The sequence below is a fragment of the Osmerus eperlanus genome, chromosome 1 (assembly GCF_963692335.1).
Source record: "Osmerus eperlanus chromosome 1, fOsmEpe2.1, whole genome shotgun sequence".
Lineage (NCBI taxonomy): Eukaryota > Metazoa > Chordata > Actinopteri > Osmeriformes > Osmeridae > Osmerus > Osmerus eperlanus.
This window is the reverse complement of record NC_085018.1, coordinates 14,687,343-14,714,533: the sequence shown is the minus strand read 5'-3', so window position 1 is coordinate 14,714,533 and position 27,191 is coordinate 14,687,343. Positions and strand designations below refer to the sequence as shown.

Below are 27,191 nucleotides of genomic sequence, written 5' to 3'. Positions count from 1 at the left end.
GTGTGGGGATAGCACGGGTCAGTGGGGCTTCTCTCCTGCCAAACACATTCAGGCTGGCCTTGGTGGGACAGGAAGGTTCACTAATTTGAGCACAGGACTGTCCATTCCAGTGTATTATCTCATCATCATCACCATTAGCATTACCCTCATGATCATTTGCAAAAGTATTGTAATGGGCACAAATAAATGATTGACATCCCTTGAAAACGGTTCAGCTAGCAGGAGTTGTATTATTCTGTATTTGGTGCAGTTTATTTAGTAGTGACCAATTATAGCTTTAAGTATATTGTAGCAAAAATGAAAGTGAGCCTATTTGCGCCCCAGCAACCGATTGTTCTTCTTGCCACGTAATTTCTTTAGTGCATTAGGTCACGTGCTTTGGCACTCCACGCTCAGCTGTTTGACAGGATAAAGTCCCTGACAACCGTTGCCGCGTCCTCCACTTTTGCTCTGTTAACTAGTCTACATAGAAACCGAGATTTCACCTGAAAAAGAAACGGCGTTAGGTTCATGGAAAGTCAACTCCACGCAAAAGTTTGATGTTTGAAAACGAATAGCACCTTCTAAAGGAATTTCAGAATGGAGAGCATCAAGTAAAACCTTTTTATAGCAGGTCTGTACTATAGTAACAAGTTCGCTCGAACTTCATACTGTAACTTTGCCAGATGGGAACCAACGTGATTACAGTACAGTAGCTCTATAGCCTACTGCAGTACTGTAATCACAACAGTTTAGCTAACGTTAATTTAGCTTTATTTTGTATCTGTAATGTCATGTAATGTAACTTGGCAATCGACATGACGATGTCATGCCATGTTATGTCAGTAACGCAACTTAAGGCTTGAAGATACTGGATTTGATTCAGGAAGTGCTAAAACCTAGAGGTCGCCTACTTCCTCAGATTGCACCAACATTGTAATTCTTCCTTTGTGACAGGTGACAGGTGACCTGTGGGAAGATGGAGGCAAAGCAGGGACTCCACGACCATCCTCATGGATTTGGTACATTATTAGTTCCACATCCACCCATCAAACCTGCAGAGCCCAAGTTACCACCCATACAAGGTCACACAAAACTACCTCCAATAAGAAAGTACCCTTTGATTGAGCAGAAAGGGTACTACTCTGAACTCATTACAACTGCAGCCAAACCAAGACTTCAGGTAGCTACTGTCATTTGTGGCATACATTCAGGCTACGGTTAGCAATATTCATTGTGTTGTAATGCCACAGTATTAATACATGTTTTGTCTTACTTACTTAAGCCTTGCACAGATGGACCAGTGACCCAACAGAGTTTACTCTGCCAAGCTGGGTATGAGTGCAACACTCCAAAAGGTGGGGCTCATGCACAACATATGGAGCTTTGAATTTATGAGGAGACATACTGTATATGAGTGTTATGTTTTCACAAATACTTCTACAGACTGTTAACCACTGGACATTTATAATGGCATATACATATTTCTATCAATATAATATATCCTGTGTGCACTCTGCTCACAGTGACCACCTTCTGGACACCCCATGAACTACACAGCCTTGTTGAGAAGGACAGCCATGGACCCAGCACCCAGATCCAGCAGCAGACTGACTTTGCCCCAGGAGGTCACACAGCCAAGGTCCAGCTGCCCTACAACAGCCTGCCAGGAGAGATCCCTCGCAAGATAGAGATTGAAAGGTGTGTGTAGGCCACAGCTCAGATTAAACAGAGACGTGATCGACCCTTTGTATTCAAGTAACGTAATGTATAACTTTTGTTCTAATTAAAGTTGTACTTTTTTAAATGCTGTTAATGTTCATCACTTCACTTTCTATCAGACGCAGACGGCAGTACCTACAGCTGGACATCGCCCAGCTCCTGGCAGAGGAAGGCATTGACTCAAATCTCCTGATGTCTCGCCACCAGGGAACAGAGGAATGTGTGAGCGCCCCAGACAGTCCACTCCCACCAGTGGCAAACTACCTGCCTCTAGAGGTGAGACCCATATCACAGGCCATGTCTGCTAAATTCTCCTTGGTTTCCAGAATAATAGTGCATATGTTTTAGAATTTTGGTTTGACCATACCAGATGCTATCCATGGCAGGAGAGTAGCTATTTCTCAATAATAGTGGACTGATTTTTTTTTCTAGGTTTTTGACAATGAAGAGTATGACTGTCGGACCCCTCAAGACTGGCTTGCCCTGGGCTGTGATCCTGGATCAACTGACCGCAAACCTATACCTGCTAAAGCCCTGCTGCCCACAATTGACAAAATACCTCCAGGTACAGTCATTTTACATGCATGACTCTCAAAAACAGTTAGTATATACAATGCATTTACAGTACATGCTTTTTTGTTTATTCCTTTTCCTTTGATTCTGAAGAGGACCCAAAAAGCCCCACTATGGAGTACAGCTGGCAGTTTGTTGGAGTCCTAAACTACTGCCAGGAGAAAGGCCTTTACCTGGTCCAGAAGGCTGATAGCAGCGGGCATATCAAAGATGCAGAGGGAAATCCTGTTCTTAATGGGGCCCAGAAAATCCAAGGCAAATACTGTGCTAGAAATTGTTAGATCCAAGTACAAGATACTTAGTTTCCCTCATGAGATGATCCTATGTCTGTCTATTCTTTCCATTGTATCACTGTACTTCATTAGCTTTTTTACAATTATGATGCCCTGTTCCTGTGGTCTGTACTGTAGGTGTGTACCATCTGACCGCCACTCAGTACTGGGTTCCCAGGATCAGGCTGCTGTTCAGTGCTGAGGACCCTCGGGTCTTCTGCCAGCGGGTGCAGTTTGCCCATCGCTGGAGGGACAACACCGAGGCCCTGCTGCTCTACCACCTGTCTGTCGACTGCATGCCTGTGTGGAGCGGCACCCCGTCTTTGAACTCCCAAAGCCTCAACCGCATACAGAAATACGCCCTCTCCACACCTGGCCTTCGACTCAAAATGTGAGAAGTATGGCTGTACTTTTTTCCCCAGTCGCATTTGATCGTGTGTCTGTGTCAGATCCCCCCCATTTTTCTTTCTCGTGTTTTATATGTCGTATACATGCAGTCTGGAGGAGTGTGTAGGTCGTCTGGGGAAGGAGATACAGCTGGATTTCGACCGCACCATGAACAGAATCAGCTTTGACAGAGTGGTGCTGTCCAACCCTGAGGAGTTCTCCCACATCACTCTGCCTCAGGAAGATCCTGAGTGTGTGCCCCAGGAGGGTGAGATCACTGGTGTTTACAGTAGGGAACTGGGACTGCAGGGAGAACAGTAGAACTCAGTAGAAAACAGTGTACTCAAGTATAAGGGAGTTTTGCTGGTGTGCTACCGTAACATATTGTTATATAACCTTCAGTATCAAAGATATATTGTGTAAATCATGTGGAACGTCTCCTTAACGTGCATGTCCATAGGGTTAGTGTATGTCCCTGACTACCCCTTTGAGAAGAACCGAGCTGCATTTGCCTTCCACTCCCTGCTGACCAAGCCAGAGGTGATCTCTGCCTTGTCCAAAGTGCGAGCCGAGTGTAACAGAGTGGCAGCCATGAGCCTCTTCCATGTCACCTTCACCAAATCGCTGCGTCTGGAAGAATTTGAGGTCACCCAGTCTCAGACACATGCACAGGTAAGATGTCAACACTTCCGACACTCCCAACACAGTAGAAACCACAAAGGCTTAGACTTACATCCGTTGTTCCGACCGTAGCATACATTGAGGCCTCGTCTAACATCCCTGTACTGTATACATTTGAAACCCTTCAGGTACAGTTGTTCCTGAGAGACTCGTTGGTGACCACGCTGTGTAATGGCGTGCGCTACAGCCTGAGAGAAGTGGGGCCTGGCTGGTACAGTCTGTCTGAGTCCCGCTGGGAGGTGTACAGGATGTCCAAGCTGTGCAGCCTCATGGGCCTGGTGCGCTACAACCTGCAGGACTCCCTGCGCTTCCTGGTTCAGGACTCGATGGTCAGCTTTGCCCAGCTGCTGCTGGACGCCTGCCACAGTGTCCTCTCCTGTCCTCAGGACCTGGTCTGGGGGTCTGACCTCATCAACAGCCCTTACAAGTCAGCTGCGTTTATAGCTGTCTTGTTATGCATTCGAATTGTTCGAATTGCATTATTCTACTTGTACACTGTATCATTTTGTGAGGGGATGTGTGTTGATGATGTGTCTGCTTTGTATTCAGGCCTAAGAAGAACCCTCTGTTCCTGGTAGATCTGGTTCTGGACCAGACTGGAGTCCATTACAGCACTCCTCTGGAGAACTTTGAAACATCTCTCATGACTTTGTTTGATAAGGGAGTACTGTCCACACACAACGTACCTCAACTGGACAAGGCAAGATAAACACCGTCAGGATGAACTGATATAGACATTTACAGTAAAAATCTGTCAATTCAAATAGCTTTGCTCCAGACACGGTGAGGATGATGACGTTTCACAATGACGATGTGAAGGTAACTTAGCCTTTCTCTCTTAGTTTGTGATGCAGAAGATGTTCATCAGTGGAATTCCCCTGCTGGAGTCTGTGGGTCTGTTGGAGCCTGTGGTCTCCGAGCTGAGAGAGGTGATCCGTCAAGCCCTGCGTCAGGCAGCCATACCTCTAAAGGCCTACGCCCGCGAGTATGAGAAGCACCTGGAACTGCACAACTCCAACATTGACACCTTCCTCACGTAAGACCTACCTCAGCCCCTCATAATAAACTTGTCCGACACATTTTTCCGTGCGAGCTGCCGACGTTCTTTGTGTTTCTCCCGTGCAGAGCCCACAGTCAGGAGAGCCAGACTCCCCAGGAGGTGAAGAAGGAGGTGGTGCAGCACCTGAAGGAGCAGGAGACTCTGGACCACTCCATCCCTGCCTCCATAGTCATCGGACCTTTCACTGTCAGTGTGAATAGTGTACGCCAGAATCTGTCCAAGAAACGCAAAGCCTTGGCCAACGCTGTGCTCGACCGGCTTGTTATCAAACTGCACAAGCAAGTGGAAGAGGTGAGTCCGTCCTGTGTGTGTAGAAAACACACGGGTTTGGGTGGGTTTGTTTCGTGAGTGAGATACTGGGTACACTAAGCCATTCTGTTCAAGGCATGTGAAGAGTGCAAGGCCATCAGCATGAAACTGTACGAGAAACCCAACAGCATTGAGGAGCTTTCCGAGCAGCGGGATTGGATGAAGCAGATCCCAGAGCAGCTGAAGGCCCATGAGGTTCAGACTGATATTCATACAATAAGAAAGAAAGCCGTATGCCCTCAGAGACCTTTGATTTGACGTCTGATTTGATCTCCCTCTCCAAATCTCCCCGTAGGAGATCCTATCTAAAGCCATGTCAGACTACGAGCTGATTGACGAGTTCTTCTACAGTCTGTCAAATGAAGACTTCAACGGAAAGTAAGACAAACCATCCATCGTCACACAAAATGTGCTTTCAAATCTCTGTGGGATGTTGAGATAAGATTGTGGTCACATCCTCTAGCTTGGATACCTTAGGCTATACAGGGCGAAGCAGGGAATTAAGATAGTCAGTGAGGAGTGAAGGAGCGTCCATCGTCGGTCTCTGCGCAGGTGGACAGCCATGGCGTGGTCACACAAGATCGTGACCCAGATGGAGACAGTATCAGAGCAGCACTTGGAGGACGAAGAACGCTTCCACAAGATCCAGCTGGCCGACCAGAACAACTTCCAGGAGCGCATTGACTCTCTGCAGGTTGGTGGGGAAGGGACAGCATCCACGAGCGGAGCCTTCTAGCGCGCTGAGGAAGTTGCTGATCACCTGTGTGGTTGTAGATGCTGGTGGCCGGCTTCGCCGCCTACACCGACGTGAGCAGAGCCCACGAGGTGGCCAACGAGGTGAGGCGTGTGGGGAAGCAGCTGAAGGAATCCCAGACCATGGCCCAGACCTACAACAACCGGGAACGCCTGTTTGGACTCCCCGTCACCAACGTGAGTAGGGCCTCGATAGCCCGCTATTATCCTCCTGAAATAAAACGATCGCTTGGAATCCTCGGCGTACTTTGGAGCCGTATGTTGCGTGTGTTGCAGTACGAGCGTTTGCACAAGCTCAGCAGGGACTTCCAGCCCTTCAGAGACCTGTGGACCACCACGTCAGACTGGCTGCGCTGGCACGAGAGCTGGCTCAACGACCCGCTGTCCACCATCGACCCCGAGCTGCTGGAGCGAAACGTCACAGACGCCTTCAAGACCATGCACAAGTGTGTCAAACAGTTTAAGGACATCCCCGGTAAGGAGTCCTGACCAAAGAGGCACAAGAGGCAGTTTGCTCTCTCTTTTTTTCCCTCTCTCCTACTCTTTCTTTTCCTTCTTCTCCATGTATTTTTTCTCCCTCTCTCACATGCTGTACACCACCTCCCTCCCAGCCTGTCAGGAGGTGGCGTCGGAGATCCGGGAAAAGATCGACGAGTTCCGACCGTCCATCCCCCTGATCCAGGGCCTGAGGAACCCTGGGATGCGGGCCCGTCACTGGGAGCTGCTGTCGGACCGCATCCACATGAACGTGAAGCCCAAAGCCAACCTGACCTTCTCCCGCTGCCTGGAGCTGGGCCTGCAGGACCACGTCAGTGAGATAGCCCACGTGGCCGAGGTGGCGGGGAAGGAGTACGCCATCGAGCAGGTACTGGATCGTGCCGGAAAGCGAGCCGTCCAAAAACACACGGAGCTCAACAAAAGTTCCGTAAAGTATGTTCTTGCCCTCCTCTCCGTCCATCTAGGCCCTGAATAAGATGGAGAAGGAGTGGTCCACGGTGATGTTCGAGGTGCTGCCTTACAAGGAGACGGGCACGTACATCCTGAAGAGCCCGGACGAGGCCTCCCAGCTCCTGGATGATCACATCGTCATGACCCAGAGCATGTCCTTCTCCCCTTACAAGAAGCCCTTCGAGGAGCGCATCAGCGCCTGGGAGACCAAGCTCAGGATGACGCAGGTACATTTTAAGCGAAAGGAGGCTGAAGTCCCAAATGATACGGATGAACTTCTAGTAAATAATGTGGATTGAATGCGTTTGAATTCCACAATCGAAAGCATTCGTGTCGATTTGAACGCTCACTCCGATGCCCGTTCAGTGAGAACCAGTTCCTGGTGAGCGTTACTCAGCCCTCACGCTGTGCTGCCCTCTGCTGGCAGGATGTGCTGGAAGAGTGGCTGACATGCCAGCGCTCCTGGCTCTACCTGGAGCCCATCTTCAGCTCGGATGACATCAACCGCCAGCTGCCCGTGGAGGGCAAGAGGTACCAGACCATGGAGCGCACCTGGAGGAAGGTCATGACGAGGGCTCACGACAACAAACAGGTCCGACCCTGCCCTCCCTAACAGCCACGTACAACAGCAAGGCATACCGTAGACAGACATGGGGAAGGAGGTCATGCTTTGGAGTGTGTGTTTGTAGGTTATCGACCTGTGTCCAGACCCCCGCCTGTTGGACAGTCTGAAGGACTGTAACAAGCTGCTGGAGCTGGTCCAGAAGGGGCTGAGCGAGTACCTGGAGACTAAGAGGGGATCTTTCCCCAGGTAGGCTGTGTGCCTGCCTGGTAACATGGCCTGTGGCTCTGTACACACCACCTGACCTGCTGCCTGCTCAACAACTGGCAGTGTTTTAAAGATCTAACTCGTTCTGTGTTTCCGATTTTTCAGATTCTATTTCTTGTCAGATGATGAGCTGTTGGAGATTTTGTCCCAGACCAAAGATCCTACTGCGGTCCAGCCTCATCTACGCAAGTGCTTCGAGAACATTGCTCGGGTTTGTCTTCATTCTCTCTCTCCCCTCTCTGAACACATATGACTTCTAGAGACACAGAATAACAAGTAGAACATGTTTGCGTCAGCTGAATAACCTCGTAACACCCTGTCTGACCTGCAGCTGAAGTTCCAGCCAGACTTGAAGATCACCCACATGTACTCCGGTGAGGGTGAGGAGGTGATGCTCAGTGTGCCAGTGTGGCCCTCTGGGAATGTGGAGGACTGGCTGAGGGAAGTGGAAAAGTCTATGAAGGCCAGTCTGAGGGACCAGATTCAACGCTCCCTTCAGGCCTACCCACAGGTCAGGCCCTGCCAGCATACTCCTCCACATCTCAGTGCGGTAGAGATCCAGAAACTGAAAGAGCAAACAGAGGAGCTCATTTGACCGTGTTTCCTTCCCCTCAGGAACCGCGTACCACCTGGGTGTTGTCATGGCCGGGGCAGGTGGTCATTGCTGGCTGTCAGACCTTCTGGACCACGGAGGTGTCTGGGGCCCTGGAGCAGGGAGACATGGGTAGCCGTCTCTACCCCCAGCTACAGGCCCAGGTGAGGGGAAGCAGGTTGGTCAGACCAAGGCTGCTCTTCCTGTGCTTCATTTTGACCTCATCAAGCTGGTGTATTATATCCCTTAGTGGAAAAAACACAATCCTAGTATCCAAGTCCCTACAGCCTCGGGAGAGTAATGCATGAAGGTGTTCTGTGCAGCTGGGTGACCTGGTGCAGCTGGTGAGGGGGCGCCTGTCCAGGATGCAGAGGGCCGTCCTCTCCGCCCTCATCGTCATCGAGGTCCACGCCAAGGACGTGTCTGCCAAGCTGGTGGATGAAGGAGTGTGTAGTGTCAATGACTTTGAGTGGATCAGCCAGCTCAGGTTGAACCTGCGTCCATCCCCTGACCCCACAGCTCCCAGGCTGGTCCTGGGTATTCTTGTGAAAGGCACAGCACATGCTCAGCTGACTGGTGTACTGTGTTCAAACCCGTTCCAGGTATTACTGGGCCAGAGATGACCTGTATATCCGTGCTGTGAATGCAGAGTTCCTGTATGGATATGAGTACCTGGGTAACTCTGGACGTCTGGTCATCACCCCCCTCACAGACAGGTAAGTCCAGGCTGTCAGGTTGTGTCTAAGGTAGTGTTCTCACACGTCTTGTTCATGAAAAGGGTTACGAAGTCATTCTAAAGTACCCCCCCCTTCCTATCTTCACAGGTGCTATCTGACCCTCACAGGAGCACTGCACCTGAAGTTTGGGGGGGCTCCTGCAGGTCCAGCAGGAACAGGGAAGACCGAGACCACCAAAGACCTGGGGAAGGCCCTGGCCATCCAGACTGTGGTGTTCAACTGCTCTGACCAGCTGGACTTCATCGCTATGGGCAAGTTCCTCAAGGGACTGGCCAGGTGAGACCGACCTAGCACATATGTAACACCCCTAAAGCACTGGAAATGTTGTTTTAAAATGCAAAGGAAAAAAGACTCCCAATGTAACAGTTGAACGTATTGACTTTGTTGGTGAATATTATGAGTCATTCACGGTGAAAGTTCATGAAAGTGGCTTCAAATGATAAGGCACCTTTTCTGTCATCCTGTCTGTCCTGCAGCTCTGGAGCCTGGGCATGTTTTGACGAGTTTAACCGCATTGATGTGGAGGTGCTGTCTGTGGTAGCCCAACAGATCACAACTATCCAGAAAGCCCAGCAACAGAGGGTGGGCTGGAAATGGAATGGCACAGAAGTACTGGTATCTGATTCCCAGATGATAGGACGAGTAGACACTCATGTTTTAAACGTGTTCATCATGTCTTGACAGGTGGAGCGCTTTGTGTTTGAGGGGGTAGAAATTCCACTGGTGGCCTCCTGTGCTGTCTTCATTACCATGAACCCTGGTTATGCAGGGCGCACTGAACTGCCAGATAACCTCAAGGTGGATCCTCACTCCTTACTCTCCCTGCACTGTCTCCAATAATGACCGAAAGGTCCTACTGACATTTGTGTTTGTTATTTCCAGGCCCTGTTCCGTCCTGTTGCTATGATGGTCCCTGACTACGCCATGATTGCTGAGATCTCCCTCTACTCGTTTGGCTTCAGTGATGCCAAAGTTCTTTCTAAGAAGATCACTACCACCTTCAAACTGTCCTCAGAGCAGCTCAGCTCCCAGGTGGGCCTCTAGGCTGCATGGACAGAACAGACAGCTTGGCCTGCAGTATGTTAATGACTTCAACCAGGACTGTTAGGCAGAGTCTTAATCCTGATGTTCTTGTGCTTGGTCCTGTATGCAGGATCATTATGACTTTGGGATGAGGGCTGTGAAGACCGTGATCTCTGCAGCTGGAAACCTAAAGAGAGAAAATCCTGATATGAATGAGGTGTGTATATTTGTGATTCTGCTGAAAACAAACACTTTTATCCAAAGTGACGCACCATACAGAGGGGGGATTTGTATCTGCAACCTGATTTGCCGTCAAATTCTCTACCACTGAACTATACCCTGAAAAATAAGCATTGTTCCTATTTTCGTCCAACAAAAACACGATTGACCATTTTCCTTGTACCTCACCCAGGAGCTGATCTGTCTGCGGGCTATAAGAGACGTCAACGTCCCCAAGTTCCTCCAAGACGACCTCAAGCTCTTTTACGGCATCGTGTCAGACCTTTTCCCCAAGATCAAAGAGGAGCCCATCGACTACGGCACCCTGGAGAAGTCAATCCGAGACGTCTGCACCAAGAAGTACCTCAAGGATGTGGATGGTTCGTAAGGACACACACACACACACACACACCTACACGCATACTCTACGGCCGCGGCAGATGACCATGTGGCGTGCGTCTTTCTCACGTCTCTCTCGTCCATCTGATACTGTAGCATATATCACCAAGTGTATCCAGCTGTATGAAACCACTGTCGTGAGACATGGCCTGATGCTGGTGGGACCATCTGGCTCTGGGAAAACCAAGGTCTGCTTTCATTCTGATCTCTTCCTGAACATCATCTTAGTGTTGGTTTGCCTCTGAGAGAGTTTCTTTTGGTCCGTTTGTGCGTTAGTGCTATGAGATCCTGGGTGCGGCCATAACAGCCCTGCAGGGCCAGCCGTCAGTGAGCGGTGGGGTGTATGAGGTTGTTCATATTCATGTCCTCAACCCCAAGTCCATTACCATGGGACAGCTCTATGGAGAGTTTGACCTGCTGACCCATGAGTGGTGAGAACGTACACAGCCACACAACGTCGTTAGCGTTCCCGCAAAAACACACACGCTCACTCAGCACTCCCTTCCCTCTCTGCGGTCCCTGCAGGACCGATGGAATCCTCTCGTCCCTCATCCGGGGGGGGACGAGCACCATGGATGAGGAGAAGAAGTGGTACATGTTCGACGGACCGGTGGACGCCGTGTGGATTGAGAACATGAACACCGTGCTGGACGACAACAAAAAACTCTGTCTGAGCTCTGGAGAGATCATCAAACTGACAGACGTAAAAAGAGCCTTCCACCTTTATCCATCGGATTGACAGAGTTTATTAATTCAGTCCGTTCTGATGTCGGGACTGTGCTGTGCTGTGCTGTGTGTGTGTCCTCCAGGTTATGACCTTGATGTTTGAGGTGGAGGACCTAGCAGTGGCCTCCCCAGCCACGGTATCTCGCTGTGGGATGGTGTACCTGGAGCCCAGCATCCTGGGACTCACACCTTTCACAGAGTGCTGGCTCAGGAAGGTCCCTGAGCCTTTCCAGCCCTACACAGACCAGCTGAACTCCCTCTTCACCAGGTTCCTCCAGGTAGCAGACAGAGACCAAGGGAGAGAGTCTGGGAAACATACGAAATAGCTTGCGTGTGTGTCAAGCCTGACATGAAGACATAAAGACACTGATCCCGTCTGTGTTTTTTGCAGGACTCCATCACGTTTTTGCGGATATCCATCAAAGAGGTCATAACCTCCATGGACAGCAACCTCACCTGCAGCCTCCTGAAACTGCTGGACTGCTTCTTCCAGCCCTTCATCCCCCGAGAGGTCAGCTGGCGGCAACATGCTGCAGTCTGTTGTGTGTCATCAGTATGTGTGCAGGGTGAAGACCTTCCATGATGCCTCTGTGTCATGTTCCTGGGCAGGGTGAGAGGCCACCTCTCCAGGACAAGCTGGAGCGTCTGAATGAGCTTATAGAGCCCTGGTTCATCTTCTCCCTGATCTGGAGTGTGGGCGCCACAGGAGACGCCCCCAGCTGCCAGCGCTTCAGTGCGTGGCTCCGGGGCAAGATGGCCGAGGAGAAGGTCAGAGGTCATGATGAGGCTCCTTCAGGCAGCGCAGTAGAGTTTATTACATGTCACGTGGTAGGACTTTAGCTCTTGATGTGTGTGTGTGTTTGTAACTGCATCAGTGTGTTAATTCGTGTCTGGCAGATCGGCCTGCTTTTCCCACAAGAGGGCCTGGTGTATGACTACCAGCTGGATGATGCAGGGATCAGTAACTTTACTGAGGAAGAGGAGGAAGAAAAAGGGAGGAAGGTTAGGTTTTCAAAACTAAAACACACACTGGAATGAAGCATGTAGAGATTTTGATGAAAATATGTGTGCAGTACTTTGGGACAACTTGTGGTTTCCTGCCCTGGTCTGCAGGTTAAGTGGGTCAGCTGGATGAACTCTGCCCAGGATGTGGTCATTACCCCGGAGACAAGCTACTCTGACATCATCGTGCCCACCCAAGACACAGTACGCATGTCCTTCCTGATGGACATGTTGCTGTCCAATAAGAAACCTGTGAGTGTACCCTATCTCTCCCTTCTCATCCCTAAGCTGTGTCCTGTGTGCGTCTGGCTTGAAAAGTATGTGAGTGAAGGTTTAGTTGTAATCAAGTGGGGCTGTGTTCACCAGGTGCTTTGTATTGGCCCGACTGGCACAGGGAAGACCCTCACCATGTCTGATAAGCTGCTGAAGAACATGTCTTCTGAGTACATCACACACTTCCTCATGTTTTCCGCTCGGACCTCAGCCAACCAGACTCAAGATTACATTGACAGCAAGCTGGACAAGAGGTACACCCCCAACAAGCTAATACTAGTCTCTTATAGCGATAGTCCAAGGTGTTCTTAACTGTGATTTCTAGTCATGTGTTTGGGGAGCTTTAAAAAAGAGCCCTGTTTCTTTGTTAGGCGGAAGGGTGTGTTTGGACCCCCCCTTGGCAAGTACTTCATCTTCTTCATTGACGACCTGAACATGCCCCTGCTGGAGACGTACGGGGCCCAGCCCCCCATAGAGCTGCTGCGGCAGTGGATGGACCACGGAGGCTGGTACGACAGGAAGCAGATCGGTACGGGCGCCTCCTCCCCCCACGGCTGTGCTGGGACTCAGGCACACACAGAGCTTCCTGTATATGAGAGGGGAATCCTCGTTTTTTTTCTCTTATTCATCTTCCTCGCTCTGTTCATTCAGGAACCTTCAAGAACCTGGTGGACATCAACTTTGCCTGTGCGATGGGTCCCCCAGGAGGGGGAAGAAACCCCATCACGCAGCGCTTCACCCGCCATTTTAACTTCCTCTCCTTCACCGAGATGGAGGACGCCAGTAAGAGGAAAATCTTCTCCACTATTCTGGGAAGCTGGATGGGTAAGTCAGAAGTCAAAAATGAATGAGTGTCCGACTGAATTTGGTTGTAGAGATGATTAAGGAGGCTTGTTTCAGTGGTGGGTCATGATGATGGATGGGGCTGCTTGCTGAGGTCAGGGTTGGTCTCTAACAGAGTTTTTGTTGTTTCACAGATGGAAATATGAGTAAAAAAGAACCAGGCAGTAAGTCAGACAGGAGAGAGGAGAATGAGGGAAGATGAGGAAGAGACAGGAGATAAAAGACCATAGACAGGCATTATCTATTCATCACTATTTGAGACACGTCACTTTTTTACGCAGGATATTCTTTGTGCAGTAAAAGCAGTTTGTATATAAAGGAAACGGTCTGAAATATAATAAGTTCTAATTTCAGAACCTTCCCAAAGGGAAGGGCTCCATGGCGTCTTCTCAATGTCTTGTTCGCCCCCACCAGAACCTGTCCCAGAGATCCAGCCCCTCAACGAGCCCCTGGTGGACGCCACCATCCTCGTCTATGCCACCATCACTTCCCAGCTGCTCCCCACTCCAGCCAAGTCCCACTACACCTTCAACCTCAGAGACCTCTCCAAAGTCTTCCAAGGCATCCTGATGGCCGAAGCCACCAAGACTGAGGTACTGGACTCCCCAGAAATCCCGTTTCACCAGAGCTATCGAAAGAGCTATTGTTAGACAGGAGCATGTGGATCAGACCCAGCGCCAGGTACGTGGATCTGATGGGATGGTGTCTGTGTCCGTGTCCAGGACAAGGTGCACCTGCTGCAGCTGTGGTACCACGAGAGCTGCCGGGTGTTCCAGGATCGCCTGGTGAATAAGGAAGACAGGGACTGGTTTGACCAGCTGCTGCAGGCTCGCATCCAGGAGTTTGGCTGCAGCTTTGAGGAGGTTGTATCCACCCAGCCTCTCATGTTTGGAGACTTCATGATCCCAGGCACCGACAACAAAGTCTACCAGCTCATTGAGGACAAGGAAAAGGTGACCTGTGTGATGGAATGGCAGTCAGACTGACAGACCTGTTGAGACATAATAGTAAACAACTCATCCCATCTCTGTTTTTGTTTGGCAGCTGGCCAGGGTCATGGAGGAGTATATGGACGATTACAACCAGATCAGTACCACCAAGATGAAGCTGGTGCTCTTCATGGACGCCATCCAGCACGTGTGTCGCATCAGCCGCATCCTGCGCCAGCCCCTGGGCAACGCCCTGCTGCTGGGCGTGGGGGGCAGCGGGCGCCAGTCTCTCACCAAGCTGGCCACTCACATGTGAGGCTCGCCACTCGGTGGCCGGCCCATACAGGTAGTCAACATGGCTGTATCTGTCCCAGGTTCATTCTCAGGCTCCTTCTCCGTCTGTCCCCCCCAGTTCGGACTACGAGTGCTTCCAGATCGAGCTCTCCAAGAACTACGGCCTGGCCGAGTGGAAGGAGGACATCAAGAGTATCATGCTGAAGGCTGGCCTGCAGAACGTCCAGATCACCTTCCTGTTTGTGGATACCCAGGTAACTGGCTTGGGCCCGGGCACACTGACCCCCGGCTGTCCCTCGTCCCTGCCGCTCATCCGTGTCGTGTTTTTGCGTCCAGATCAAGAGCGAGTCGTTCCTGGAGGACGTGAACAACATCCTGAACTCGGGGGACGTCCCCAACCTGTATGCGGTGGACGAGCAGGAGAGCATCCTCACAGCCATGAAGCCCGTGGTGCAGGACCTGGGCCAGCAGCCCACCAAGGCCAACCTGATGGCTGCTTACATCAAGAGGGTCCGCTGCAACATCCACACCGTGCTCTGCATGAGGTCCGCTCACTTCCCAAGTCCTGTCCATGTGATCGGACCGGCAGCAAAGGCTCGAGGCCTCCTTCGCGTGCTTTGAGCACTTTGTGAAGTGATTTTTCATTCATAACTACCCTTCTGTCTTATTCTACCTACGCCTCTCCTGGCATTGCCCTCTCCTTCCCCCTCCCTCGGCCATCCTTTCCTCTCCCTCCCTCCCTCTCCCCCTCCCTCCCTCCGCAGCCCTATAGGTGAGGTGTTCCGTGCGCGGTTGAGGCAGTTCCCCTCCCTGGTGACCTGCTGTACTCTAGACTGGTTCAGCGCCTGGCCAGAAGAGGCCCTGCAGTCTGTCGCTTCCTCCTTCCTCAGTGAACTGCCAGAGCTGGAGGCCGGCCCCACTGCTATGAGAGGCATGGTGAGGACTGAATGTGTGTGTGTCTGTGTTTGGAGCAGGGCGTGCGTTTGGGTGTCTAATGGGTGTGAATCGATTTTCTTACCTGTGCGTTTGTTCCCAGACTTTGATGTGTGTGGAGATCCACCAAATGGTGGCCAGGAAGTGTCAACAGTACCTGGCTGAGCTGTCCCGCTACAACTATGTCACCCCCAAGAGCTACCTGGAGCTGCTCATCATCTTCTCTTCTCTCATCGGAGGCAAGAAGCAGGAGCTGCACAGCGCCCGCCAGCGCATGAAGACCGGTCTAGACAAGGTACGGCTAATGGGCTCTGTAGTGGCTTACATTAACGAGAGAAGACTTACAACTGCCTGTGTGTGTGTGTGTATGTCTGTCTGTCTGTGTGTGCGTGTGTGTGTAGCTCCTGAGGACAGCGGAGGACGTGAGTAAGATGCAGGAGGAGCTGGAGATGATGAGACCCCTGCTGGAGGAAGCTGCCAAGGACACCGTGGTCACCATGGAGAAGATCAAGGTAACCCACACCCAACCAGCTCCAGACCTCCACCACCACATCCAGTCAGGCCGTAAATCCCAAACCTCCTCACCGTGTGGTCTGACACCTTGCCCTGCGCGTTGCTAGGAAGACACGGTGGTGGCAGAGGAGACCCGCACGGCCGTGCAGGCGGAGGAGGCCAAGGCCTCAGAGAAGGCCAGCGTTGCTCAGGAGATTGCTACCGACGCCCAGAAAGACCTGGATGCGGCTCTGCCTGCACTGGATGCTGCTCTCACCAGCCTCAAGTCTCTCAACAAGAATGACGTCGTAGAGGTACCGCCTCTTCTATGCAGCTGGACGCTAGTGTCCTCTCGTGAACAGCACTTTCCATGCAGTGTTCATTTAACCCCAGGAGTGTTCAGGTCCAGCTCATGAGATTGGGTTTATAGAAACAGGTAACAAGTCAAATATATACTCCCGGTGTTAAATGAACACTTAGAAATGTGCTGTGTGGCTTCGTAGCTGGACTTGTAACCGGGGGCGGGGGGTTTGTAGGTGCGAGCTATGCAGCGTCCTCCCAATGGGGTGAGGCTGGTTGTGGAGGCAGTGTGCATCATGAAGGGCATTAAACCCAAGAAGGTGGCTGGGGAGAAGCCAGGCACCAAGGTGGACGACTACTGGGAACCTGGAAAGGGCCTGTTGCAGGACCCTGGCAAGTTCCTGGAGGGGCTTTTCAAATTTGACAAGGTAGAAGTGTTGAAATGACACGATTTGCTAATGACTCAAAGCTGAATTTGTATTCCACACTGACACCAACTTCTCCTCCTCTTACCCACGTAAGGAAAACATTCCAGATTCTGTCATCAAATTAATTCAGCCATACATTGATAATGAAGAGTTCCAGCCAGCCAACATAGCCAAAGTATCCAAGGCCTGCACCTCCATCTGTCAGTGGGTGCGAGCCATGCATGTGTACCATTTTGTGGCCAGGGGTGTGGAACCAAAAAGGGTAAGCCTTTTATTTGAAATGTGATCACATCCCACAGGTAACTTCTTAAGTTCTTAGTTACTGACTGGTAAATACTGTACTGTGTGTGTGTGTATGTGTGTGTGTGTGTGTGTGTGTGTGTGTGTGTGTGTGTGTGTGTGTGTGTGAGAGCAGCAAGCCCTTCAAGAGGCCTCAGAGGACTTGGCTGCGACGCAGCTCATCCTTGACGATGCCAAGGCAAAGCTTGATAAAGTGGAGGAGGGCATCGCCACCCTGCAGGCCAAGTACCTCGACTGCCTGGCCAAGAGGGACGAGCTGGACACCAAGTGCCAGCTGTGTGAGTGCCGCCTGGTCCGCGCAGACAAGGTCAGAGACACGGCGTCCAGTTCGAACCTTACCGGCTCTTTTTCATTCATGTCGTCTGTTGTCTGTACCGGTTGTAAGTTGCTGATGAAGTTCTGTGTGTGTGTGTGTGTAGCTGATTGGAGGGTTAGCTGATGAGAAGGTGCGCTGGAAGGAGACAGTGCAGCACCTGGAGTACATGGTCAATAATGTATCAGGAGACGTGCTGCTGGCAGCAGGATATGTGGCCTACCTGGGGCCTTTCACTGTAAGTGGCTGTTACCAGGGCTTGCAACTAACTTTTTGTTCATACCCTGCCGCCGCCTATGTGTGTAGTAGCTCGGCCGCTAACGGTGTTCCGGAGAATTCCGTTCCCCTGTTCCCCCTTCCTTGCGTGTGTGCGAAATCATGACGTTTTCTCTTGTTGCTTGGTTGAGCTGAATGTGATTTATATAATCACGTGTGTTAGCTTATAGTGTATAGGTGTATGCACCAGTCTTTTACACTGAGAACACAGGGGGAACAGATTTCCCTGGAGGCCTGAGGAAAGTGGTTCCCCTCCTGAATATTACAGTCTGGCCATTTATAAAACAATACAGTGATGTTGGTGATGTATGTTACTTGCTGTTACACATTTGTGTGTGTGTGTGTGTGTGTGTCCTTATGTCTATTATTTTGTATCTGTTAGGGGGAGTACCGGGCCTCCATGGCAGAAGAGTGGCTGCAAGGTTTTCAAAAGCTAGGTGTTCCTCACACTAAAGATCCCAACCTCATCAGCACCCTGGGGGACAAGGTCAAGATACGCTCGTGGCAGGTCAGAGCCTCCTGACACACCACACAGTGTCATCTGTCTCCTACATGTGTGTGTGTGTGTGTGTGTGTTCCTTCGGCGTGTTTGTGTTTCCACTATTGTGAGCGAAAATCAGAGGTAAGTTCACCTTGATACTAAAATGACTTTGTGAATGAATGAATGTGCTTTGGATGTATTTCACATTTTCCTTGGGGAGGTGCGCAGGATATGTAAACAATATAAACCATACAAACATGCTGCATGACCAGTTTATGTGAAGATAAGTGGATGTGCGTGTGTGATTCCTTGTTTCCTTGGATATATTTAGATTACCGGTTTACCCAAGGACAATCTGTCAGTGGAGAATGGTGTGATCACTCAGTACTCCAAACGCTGGCCTCTGTTTATTGACCCCCAGGGACAGGCCAACAAGTGGGTCAAGAACATGGTACGAACCTCTTCTCTCCCATGCACCACTCTCACTCTACCCACAGATGGAGCTAGAAAGCTAAACCAAAAATCACAATAGCTCTATTTTTACATTTAGCAGACACTCGTTTTATCCAGAGCCACATACAAATTATGCATGTACAATTCCATTAGGTTTTGAAAATGAAATCCATGGTTGTAGTTATGTGAATAGGAATTGTTTCTATGTCATAGTATGACTGGCTACTGGCTAGGTTAGTTGAGTACAGGTCACAGTGTAACTGGCCCTGCGTTCCTGTCTCCCAGGAACGGGAAAATGGATTGGATGTGATGAAGCTGAGTGACCGGGACTTCCTGAGGAGTTTGGAGAACGCAATTCGCTTTGGGAAGCCCTGCCTACTGGAGAATGTAGGCGAGGAGCTGGACCCTGCTCTGGAGCCTGTTCTCCAGCGACTGGTTGGTACATAGCTGACTAGAACCTACTTTTGAACAGGGTGAACCTTTCATGGTCATGAGAACTTCCATATCTGCTTGACGTGACTCTCTCTCCCCAGACCTACAAGCAGCAAGGCAGCACGGTTCTGAAGCTGGGAGACGCAATCATTCCCTACCACGATGACTTCAAGATGTATATCACCACCAAGCTGCCCAATCCACACTACTCCCCTGAGATCTCCACCAAGGTCACCCTCATTAACTTCACCCTGTCCCCCAGGTACGCAGCCTGCTCACAAGATGTCACCACCTCCCTGTCCATGGTCATCCATAACCTAGCACCAGAAGGGTTCTCTTTCATTTGAACTGGACCCTGACTTTGACCTTTGTCGTGTGTATTTGTGTATGTGATTATGTTTGTGTGGCTATATTTGTGTGGCTGTGTGTACGCGTGTGAGACTGTGTGTGTGGCTGGGTATGTGTGTGTATGGCTGTGTGAGTGTGCGGATGTGTGTGTGGATGTGGATGTGTGTGTGTGTGGCTGTGTGCGTGGCTGTGTGTGCGGATGTGTGTGTGGGGCTGTGTGTGTGTGGCTATGTGTGTGTGCGGATATGTGTGTGTGTGGCTGTGTGTGTGTGCCGATGTGTGTGTGTGTGTGTGGCTATGTGTGTGTGTGTGTGTGCACGTGGTCTGGTGTAGTGGTTTGGAGGACCAGCTGCTGGGCCGGGTGGTGGCTGAAGAGAGGCCTGACCTGGAGGAGGCAAAGAACCAGCTGATAGTGAGTAACGCCCGTATGAAGCAGGAGCTGAAGGAGATCGAGGACCAGATCCTGTTCCGTCTCAGCTCGTCAGAGGGCAACCCTGTGGATGACGAGGAGCTCATCCGAGTGCTGGGTGCCTCCAAGGTCAAAGCCGAGGAGATCAAGGTCAGTGTCCAGCAAAATCACCAGCCCATGTTTTAACAGCCTGTTCAGTTGACTGACTGTTCAGTTATTTGTTCATCTCAACCTTTAATCGTGGATGTATTCATGTGTCTGTAACAAGCTGATGTCTCCGCCAGGCCAAAGTGATGGTTGCCGAGGAGACGGAGCGGGACATTGATGCCACCCGTCTGGAGTACATCCCTGTGGCTGTGCGCACTCAGATCCTCTTCTTCTGCGTGTCGGACCTGTCCAACGTGGACCCCATGTACCAGTACTCCCTGGAGTGGTTCCTGGGCATCTTCCTGTCCGGCATCGGCAACTCCGACAGGGCAGGTAGAGACGACACAGACGCACAGATTGATTGGATACATAAATTAAAAAAACACTTGAGACTTTAGGGAAAATAGGATACTATGTGGCTACTAATTACAGACCCTTTCTTGACTCTGACCACTGAAAGACGACTAGAACTATGCACTTCTGAGCCTTGTTCTTCTACTGTTCTTATGTGCACTCTTTGTACATCACTTTGGAGAAAAGCATCTGCTAAATGAATACAAAGTGAATGAGACCGTCTGTCCAGCTCACTGCTCCGCTGACGCCCCTGTATCCCTCCCAGACACGGTGGGGCAGAGGATCATCAACATCAACCAGTTCTTCACCTTCAGCCTCTACAGTAACGTGTGCCGCAGCTTGTTTGAGAAGCACAAGCTCATGTTCGCCTTCCTCCTGTGTGCTCGCATCATGATGAACGACGACAAGATAGACATGGTGAGAAGATTTCCTCCTCAACCTTCCTGCCCTGAATGATCTCCATCGCTTCTACAGTGCTGATATAAAAGAGTATTGTGGTGGTCCCGATTTGCCTGTGTTTATACCCTGTGTGTGTGTGTGTGTGTGTGTGTGTGTGTGTGTGTGTGTGTGTGTGTGTGTGTGTGTACCAGGCGGAGTGGAGGTATATGTTGTCTGGAGGGATGCCCCAGCAGCAGCTGCCCAACCCAGCGGTGAGCTGGCTGTCTGTGCGAGCCTGGCAGGACATCCTGGCTCTGTCTGCCCTGCCCACCTTCAGCAGCCTCCCTGAGAGCTTCTCCCAGCACATAGAGGGCTTCAAGACCATCTTTGACAGCAACGAGCCCCACAGGTCTCTCTCCCAAGCCCCCGCTCTCACCCTCCCAACACTGTTTACCGTACTGGAGCCTGAGGGTCAAAGTCAGATAAATATTTAGCATGGCAGTTTACAGTGTGTGCGTATGTTTAGCTTTGGTTGACATTTGTGTGTGTGTGTGTGTGGCTGTGGGGGTTTATAGGGAGCCTGTCCCAGGAAAACTGAACACAACCTTGGACTCCTTCCAGAAGTTACTGGTGCTGCGCTGTCTGAGGGCTGACCGCCTCACTCATGGCCTGCAGGACTTTGTGGCTGCCCATCTGGGCCAGCGCTTCATCGAGCCCCAGGTGTGAACACAGAACACAGGCCTCAGACTCCATAGGGGCTTTTATCAGCCCCATTCTCTCCAAGAGACACAGTCACTCTAAATCTAACGGCTTTTTCCAATGCTGCTGATATCAATCTATTTTCTGTTGTTGTTCACCCTGTTGCACACAAAGGCACTATTTGTACGTCGCTTTGGAGAAAAGCGCCTGCCGAATGAATCAAAAATGTATTGTTGCTTTCATCCAAAGCGACGTGCAAACAGCGCATCAACAGCAGCACGTCAGATGATCAAGGAGTGCATAGTTCTACCGGTTCTCATGGTTCTCCCTGCTCCACTGACTGTCCCGTTCTCCTCCGCTGCCCCTCCACTTCCCCCCCAGACGTCAGATCTGTCCGTGGTGTTTAAGGAGTCGTCCCCCTCCACGCCCCTCATCTTCGTCCTCTCCCCTGGAACTGATCCTGCCGCTGACCTGTACAAGTTTGCTGACCTCATGAAGTTCTCCAAGAAGATGAGCGCCATCTCGCTGGGCCAGGGCCAGGTGAGGACCAGGAGACGACGACGGTCTCACTCCCCCTCTCACACCCTGGGGGGGGGGGGGGAACCTGAAAACCGTTATTCATAAAATGAGGTCACTCTCATTTGTCCTGCTAAGAAAAGCACAGTTTTGACACCTCGGTGCTAATTACTGGGTGTATTTTGAGCCGAGTGTGGCACACCAGGTCCTGTATCTCTTTCAGACTGTGTCGATGTGCTGTCTGGTCGTAGCTCTCTGAAGACCTCCATGTGGCCCTCCTGCTTTGTGTTGTTCCCTCCCAGGGTCCCTGGGCCGAGGCTTTGATGCACAGTGCCATGGAGAGAGGGAAGTGGGTGTTCTTCCAGAACTGCCACCTGGCTCCCAGCTGGATGCCCTCCCTGGAGAGACTCATTGAGAACATTGACCCAGATAAGGTAAGGCACATCCACAAAGGTCCATAACTGACCCACCCTTGACTGTTAGCCTGGAACCATCTCACCCTAAGTGGGGTTTTCTTCTCTCCAGGTACACAGGGACTTCCGTATGTGGCTCACCAGCCTGCCCAGCAACAAGTTCCCCGTGGCCATCCTGCAGAACGGCTCCAAGATGACCATCGAGCCGCCCAGGGGCATCAAGGCCAACCTGCTGAAGACGTACCTGAGCCTCACGGATGACTTCATCACAACCTGCTCCAAGGTCTGTGTGGCTCACGCCCACCATCTCGCTCTCCCTCACCTCTCCTCTCCTTCAAGGTGAGGAAGAGAGTCCCCGTCCTCCCTCTCACCCCCCTCTCTCCTCGCCTGTCGTCTGTCTCTCCCTTGTTCCTCAGCTCAGTCACAGTTCACAGATGACCACAGCACATACTCTTAGATTGGAGTCTTAGACTCCAATCAGCTCTTTACGTTTATTCATCGCCGTACGAGCTTAAGATCTGTGCTTCGGAGAGCCATGTCGAACGTGTAGAAGTAGCAGCACCATATCTTCTCCCTCCTCGGCCCTGCCTCACCCTCCCCCTCCTCTCCTGCGGTCCAGACTGCGGCGTTCAAGTGCCTGCTCCTGTCCCTGTGCCTGTTCCACGGGAACACCATCGAGCGCAAGAAGTTCGGCCCGTTGGGCTTCAACATCCCGTATGATTTCACTGATGGAGACCTGCGTATCTGCATCAGCCAGCTGAAGATGTTCCTGGACGAGTACCACGACGTTCCCTACAAGGTGGGACACCCCCCCCCCCCCCCCCTTTATTGTATTTTTGATTTATTCTTGTCTAATATTTAGTTTTCATCTAGCCCTACTTAGCAGCGCTTACATTTATTCAAACGATTTGCAGACAGTTTAAACAGTTTAAACTGTGTCCTCTCTCACCTCTCCTCTTGATCCAGACAGATACAGCAAACATTCAAAATTGAAATCGCTGGTCTTTGGGCCATGTGCTGTAGTAAACACTTAGAACAAGATTAGACAGTTTTGCCAGAATGTGTATATGTCCTTGAGCCTGTACCCAGTGTGTGTGTGGTGTGTGGTGTGCGTGTGTGTGTGTTAATGTGTGTGTGTGTGTTTGCCTTAAACCTCCTGTGGACTGATGTTGGTGTCCAGGTGTTGAAGTACACTGCCGGGGAGATCAACTACGGCGGGCGTGTGACTGATGACTGGGACCGCCGCTGCATCCTCAACGTGTTAGAGGACTTCTACTGTCCCTCCGTGCTCCACCCCGACCACGCCTACTCTCCCTCTGGAGTCTACAGACAGATCAACACGGAGCTGGACGTCAAGGTTAGGGCACACTGCAGACCTGACTTTGGCCTGGTTCTCGCTATGCACCATTGTGCATCAGCATTGTTCCAGACTTACATTTACATTTCGTAATTTAGCAGACGCTCTTATCCAGAGCTGACACCTACATCAGTCCATTTAATGTGTCTATGAGTGCTTGTTAATTTGTGGCTTGTTACTGTAATGACCGGTTGTCATGGTCACCCTCCTTAGGGCTACCTGGACTATATCCGTGGCCTGCCCATCAACGACACACCTGAGATCTTCGGTCTCCATGACAACGCTAACATTAGTTTTGCACAGAATGAGACGTTTGCTCTGCTAGGAGCAGTGTTGAAACTGCAGCCCAGAGCAGCTGCCAGTGGGGGCAAGGGCAGAGAGGAGGTACTGTGTGTGTGTGTGTGTGTGTGTGTGTGTGTGTGTGTGTGTGTGTGTGTGTGTGTGTGTGTGTGTGTGTGTGTGTGTGTGTGTGTGTGTGTGTGCGTGCGCGCGTGTGTGTGTGTGTGTGTGTGTGCGTGTGTGTGTGTGTGTGTGAGTATGTGTGTGCGTGCGTGTGTGTGTGTGTGTGTGCGTGTAGACAATAGGTGACAGCTTGTCATAAACACATTTTTTACTTGTCTTTCTAGGGACTTTTGGTGTTGTGGCATATTTACCCTGTATAGATGCATGTGTTTAGATTGTCACATTTCCCTGGTAACAAAACACCATAATAATGCATTGTATACTATTCTGGTGACAGGGCAACACTAAACAATGCAAATATCTCCAAAGGCAATAATGTTTTTGTGAGCATTTACACTTTCTTTGAAAAGGAGATTAAGGTTGGGTTAACCAGTCATGGTGTATATCTCTTGCTGCAGATGGTGGAAGAGATTGTGGCAGGTATAGTGCAGAAGATCCCTCCACTCATAAATGTTGTAGAGGTCATGGCCAAGTATCCAGTCATGTATGAGGAGTCCATGAACACAGTGCTGCTGCAGGAGGTCATCAGGTAATACACTCCTCATTAGGGTTGGGGGGAACATTACATAATATTATTACTGAAGTGAGTAACAAAGTAATATGACGCGTTTGTTTTTGACATTGAGTAATATTATTACAGTTACTTATTTAAGTAACTTGCGTTAATTGTCCAAGTTACTGCATGAATTCAACAAAAGACTAAAATAGCCTTAGAAATACAGATTGTTGCCTAAACAACAATTCCTGGGCGCAGTGTTTGCCTTTGATTCACGCTGCAGACAAACAGGCAGCAGAACGTGTAAGCTAACGTTTTGGAGTGGAAATATTCACACAATTTCGCTTTCATTGAAGAGATAGGAAAAACATTTAAAGTGAACTGCAAACTGTGCCAAACGAAATACTATTTACTTCCAAAAACAGCACTTATAACTTAAAAAAACACCTCGAAAGTGTCCAGAGTAAGGAAGCTGGCAGCTAGCGAAAAACCCATTTTAAACCTTAAGAGAGATGGTGACCCGTTTCCACAACTCGCTACTATTAAAAGTAATAGTAAAAGTAATAAAATAAGTAATAATATTACTTTGTACAGTAAGTAATAATGTAACTTAATCACACTACTCTTACTGAACAATAATAAGTAATAACTAATATATAACTTTTTTGAGTAATTTCCCCCAACACTGCTGCTCATACACCCATCAGCTCACCCAGCAGGTCAGTGTCCTCCAGTCATTCATCTACCATCTTCCTCTGTTTCTCAGGTATAACCGGTTGCTGGAAGTCATATCCCAGAGTCTCAGTGACATAGTGAAGGCTCTGAAGGGCTTAGTGGTGATGTCATCAGAACTGGAGCTCATGGCCAACAGCCTTTTCATCAATGTGGTGCCGGACATATGGAAGGGCAAGGCAAGAGAGAAACACACACTGTGAAAAATGATAGTAATAATGGTTTATATCAGTCCATTTGATACAGTTGTATTTGTCTCTCAAACACTGCCCATCCACTGTCATCCTCCAGGCCTACCCATCCCTGAAGCCTCTGGCCTCCTGGGTGTCTGACCTTCTCCTGAGGATCAAGTTCTTGAAGGGCTGGATCTCTGACGGGATCCCAGCGGTGTTCTGGATCAGTGGTTTCTTCTTCCCGCAGGCCTTCCTCACAGGAACACTCCAGAACTATGCTCGTCGATCCGTGGTCTCCATAGACACCATTGGTTTTGACTTCAAGGTGAGGAAGGACGCTCCCCCTACCCTAACAGACTGGATGGCTGTCATAAACAGAAGTTATTTTCTCTACGAAGACAAAAGTTTCAATGGTCTATGCACTTTGTGCTGGGACAAACCTTTCTCTGCCCCTTCCTGACCCCCCCCCGCCAGGTGATGAAGGTGTCGGCTGCAGAGTTGAAGGAGCGTCCTGACATGGGCTGCTACATCCACGGTCTGTTCCTGGAGGGAGCCTGCTGGGACAGGCAGGAAGGCCTGCTCAAACAGTCCAGACCCAAAGAGCTGTACACAGAGATGGCTGTCATCTGGATGGTCCCTGAGCCCAACCGCAAAGCTCCCTCCTCTGGGATCTACATCTGCCCCATCTACAAGACCCTCACTAGAGCCGGTCAGTGACTCTGGAGAGGTTCTGGCTAGAGTGTGTGCAACTCAAGGGGTGTAGCTGGTCTCTCAGTCGTAAGAGTACAGGGCACAGGGTGTCAAACCCTCTGAGTGGTACAACTTTATCAAACCTATCGGACATCATTTTGCTAGGCAAACATGGCAAACTGTAATAGCTAAATTATGATTATACAACATATAATCATATTCTGCTAAAAATGAAAATAAAACAATGATTACATGTTAATCTAATAAATGCTAAAATATTTAGATAATGCTGCTAAACTAAAAGGAACACTCAACAGGTAAACCAATGGAATGGTGAAGGGCAACTGTGTAGTACTGATGTGACTGTTTAATAGCAGTTGCGCATACACTTGAGTTTGTTGCTTAAAATAGCCTGACTATAGTATCCAATTTCACTATGTTCAACTCAATGTTTTCCATCACCAGCAAGCTGTTGCCATCCACATAATATCACTTTGAAATACCCGATTCATCACAGGTATATCACATTTTGTTCTTGTTAATCTTTTCCCCTGTAGGAACCCTGTCAACAACTGGGCATTCTACCAATTATGTCATTGCTGTGGAGCTGCCCACAGACCAGACCCAGAGACACTGGATCAAACAGGGGGTGGCCCTCATCTGTGCACTAGACTACTGAAGACACACACACATACACAACACACACACTACACATGCACACAAGATCACACACATTATATAGACATGTGGCACAGACCCTGTCCCTAGCAGGGTCTGTGCCACAGGGTCTAAAATACAGGTTCAGGATTGTGGATTATTCTCTGAATTAAAATTAACATGCTAAGCATGTTTTAAACATTGTATATTGCTACCTTGCCAACCGCAGTGGTTTTGTTGAAAGTGGGATATTTTAACCACTTCACTATCTTACTCAAGAACATAATGCTATAGCACATACACTATACAATGCTCTTTTTGTCCGAATGCAGAAGTTGGTTTTGGTTGGGTATTTAGTCTGGGGGCAACAGTGTTGCCAAAATTGTGAAATACAACACCAAA

At 50.0% G+C, this 27,191-nt stretch overlaps 1 protein-coding gene across 1 annotated transcript; it reads left to right on the top strand.

Moving 5' to 3' along the window:
* The first annotated feature begins 947 nt into the window (after positions 1-947).
* dnah1 (dynein, axonemal, heavy chain 1) lies at positions 948-26,995 on the top strand. Its single transcript, XM_062462072.1, has 77 exons — positions 948-1,162; positions 1,265-1,337; positions 1,506-1,680; positions 1,821-1,977; positions 2,134-2,266; positions 2,368-2,529; positions 2,685-2,937; positions 3,044-3,201; positions 3,394-3,605; positions 3,743-4,041; positions 4,164-4,314; positions 4,457-4,650; positions 4,740-4,965; positions 5,059-5,178; positions 5,279-5,361; positions 5,536-5,677; positions 5,758-5,913; positions 6,013-6,211; positions 6,348-6,601; positions 6,699-6,911; positions 7,112-7,276; positions 7,374-7,495; positions 7,619-7,724; positions 7,845-8,024; positions 8,129-8,269; positions 8,429-8,592; positions 8,708-8,821; positions 8,930-9,118; positions 9,319-9,424; positions 9,527-9,640; positions 9,725-9,874; positions 9,996-10,082; positions 10,278-10,464; positions 10,580-10,671; positions 10,760-10,914; positions 11,009-11,186; positions 11,293-11,487; positions 11,601-11,720; positions 11,819-11,977; positions 12,107-12,211; positions 12,323-12,463; positions 12,578-12,738; positions 12,856-13,013; positions 13,136-13,309; positions 13,742-13,920; positions 14,050-14,280; positions 14,372-14,568; positions 14,669-14,804; positions 14,887-15,095; positions 15,315-15,486; positions 15,587-15,778; positions 15,885-15,995; positions 16,104-16,289; positions 16,512-16,703; positions 16,798-16,965; positions 17,119-17,310; positions 17,423-17,554; positions 17,975-18,100; positions 18,405-18,524; positions 18,812-18,961; positions 19,060-19,220; positions 19,640-19,865; positions 20,000-20,195; positions 20,482-20,633; positions 20,807-21,003; positions 21,170-21,314; positions 21,675-21,833; positions 22,112-22,243; positions 22,335-22,505; positions 22,842-23,021; positions 23,403-23,579; positions 23,793-23,963; positions 24,440-24,570; positions 25,304-25,448; positions 25,561-25,767; positions 25,917-26,151; positions 26,690-26,995. The coding sequence occupies exons 1-77, from the start codon at positions 959-961 to the stop codon at positions 26,809-26,811; spliced, it is 12,627 nt and encodes a 4,208-aa protein (XP_062318056.1). The 5' UTR covers positions 948-958; the 3' UTR covers positions 26,812-26,995.
* Positions 26,996-27,191: the final 196 nt, after the last annotated feature.

Bases quoted from the DNA above. Each gene is read 5' to 3' on its own strand.
- dnah1 (XM_062462072.1), top strand. From the start codon at position 959: ATGGAGGCAAAGCAGGGACTCCACGACCATCCTCATGGATTTGGTACA. The intron at 8,822-8,929 runs GTAAGTCCAGGC...CTATCTTCACAG, and splicing joins ATCACCCCCCTCACAGACAG to GTGCTATCTGACCCTCACAG. The intron at 19,866-19,999 runs GTCAGTGTCCAG...TGTCTCCGCCAG, and splicing joins TCAAAGCCGAGGAGATCAAG to GCCAAAGTGATGGTTGCCGA.